The following is a 1,544-nucleotide window of genomic DNA, read 5'->3' on the forward strand; positions in this document are numbered from 1 at the left end:
ACAGGACAGCTAACACCTGAGAAGGAGCTATTTCCTTTCTTTACTCCTGTCTCTTCTTGATCCTTTTTTCATATTCCTGACACTCTGGGACCTTGAAGTCTCACATTCATAGAGAAGAAAATCTAAATGATAAAACTACTGCTTAACCTCACACTCTTTCCCACTGTCACAGAGTATATAAATTTAATGGACACAGCTAAATTTACTTTATAGCAAAGATTTGACATTATTGAAGATATTTTAATAATATGCCACAATCTCTGAAGTGAATTCCAGAGGTGTATTTCTGACATTTATAAATAAAAGTGACATTGTAGAATAAATACATAATTCTAAGTGACCAGGATGGAAACTATTTTTACGTAAAAGTTCAAGTTTACTCGTTAATTACATAAATTATAGGTCTCCCAATTACACCTCACATAGGAAGCAGCAAACTCAAGTGTATATGGGGAAGGCTTGATACTAATGTGTTCAGGTTTGTGGAACTTGCACTAATAGTGTTTTTAGTGGTACCCTGATGGTCCTTGAAAATGAGCTGTTAGGCTGATTATGATATAGAGGAGGGGACAACGCTATAGTCCATGGCAGATAGAATTATATGTGAATAATCAATGCCAATAACTCTTAGAAATTATTTTTATCTTGCCTTACCTTGTTATGATCAACATTAAGTAACATCAGTCGAAGATTCTGAGGACTGGTGCCAGTGAAGTAAACCTCATAAGATTTGTTCAGAGCTACAATGCTATGAAATAGGGACAGTCTTCTCTGGCACGTGTATCCAGCACACCAGCCATGATCCTGTGGGCCTAAATCCACACAAAAAACAAAGTTCACGTTCTCATATTGTGAACATTATCAGCACATCTGAAGGGTAATTGTATTCAAAATAAATTTCAGTAGTCAATGTCAGCAACTGTACCCATTATGTTAACCCAGGTATGAATCCATCCAAGCTATTTCTCAAACATTGGTTTATTAAAAAAAAAAAAAAAAAAAATACCGGGAAGCAACTTCTCCCTATGACCCTTAGTTTTACTAAAAGCCCAAGCTAAGAAGAGTAAAGTAACGCACCAGTGAGGATTTATATGGAAGGTCATTGAGGGAAATAGTAGGTTTACATGTATCTCTAATAATAATTTTTTAAAAAAATTTTATTATGATTTGGGTGAAAGTATACAAAGAAAATTAATTTTCCATACAGCAGTTCACATACACTTTGTCTCATGACATTGACTACAATTTACCACAATGCAACAACTCTCTTACCACTTCCTCCCTGTAGTTACCTCTTCCCTGTGTCCTTCCCTCCTGGCCCCTGAGCTGTCTCCTGTGTATGAACAGCCCTTCTTTTCTCCCTTGATTGAGATCTCCAAGGAATATATATACCTTGACTGCTAACCAGAAGGCTGGCGGTTCAAACCCACCAGCCACTCCTCGGAAGGAAGTTTGGGCAATCCTACTTCTGTAGTGATACTGCCTCAGAAACCCAAGGAGGGGTCGCTATGAGTCGGGGCCGACTCAACGGCACATAACAACAA

The 1,544-nt window shown here is 37.7% G+C and overlaps 1 protein-coding gene across 1 annotated transcript in view; it reads right to left on the bottom strand.

The window, feature by feature from the left end:
* The window catches only part of PKHD1L1 (PKHD1 like 1), a 199,004-nt gene that overhangs the window by 40,042 nt on the left and 157,418 nt on the right, over positions 1-1,544 (bottom strand). The window contains exon 68 of the mRNA XM_042783626.1: positions 655-812. Coding sequence (XP_042639560.1) covers positions 655-812 — 158 coding nt within the window. The remainder of the gene's footprint in view (positions 1-654; positions 813-1,544) is intronic.

Source organism: Orycteropus afer, unplaced genomic scaffold, assembly GCF_000298275.1.
Source record: "Orycteropus afer afer isolate SDZICR_OR568_19922 unplaced genomic scaffold, OryAfe1.0 scaffold00021, whole genome shotgun sequence".
In the NCBI taxonomy this organism is placed as follows: domain Eukaryota; kingdom Metazoa; phylum Chordata; class Mammalia; order Tubulidentata; family Orycteropodidae; genus Orycteropus; species Orycteropus afer.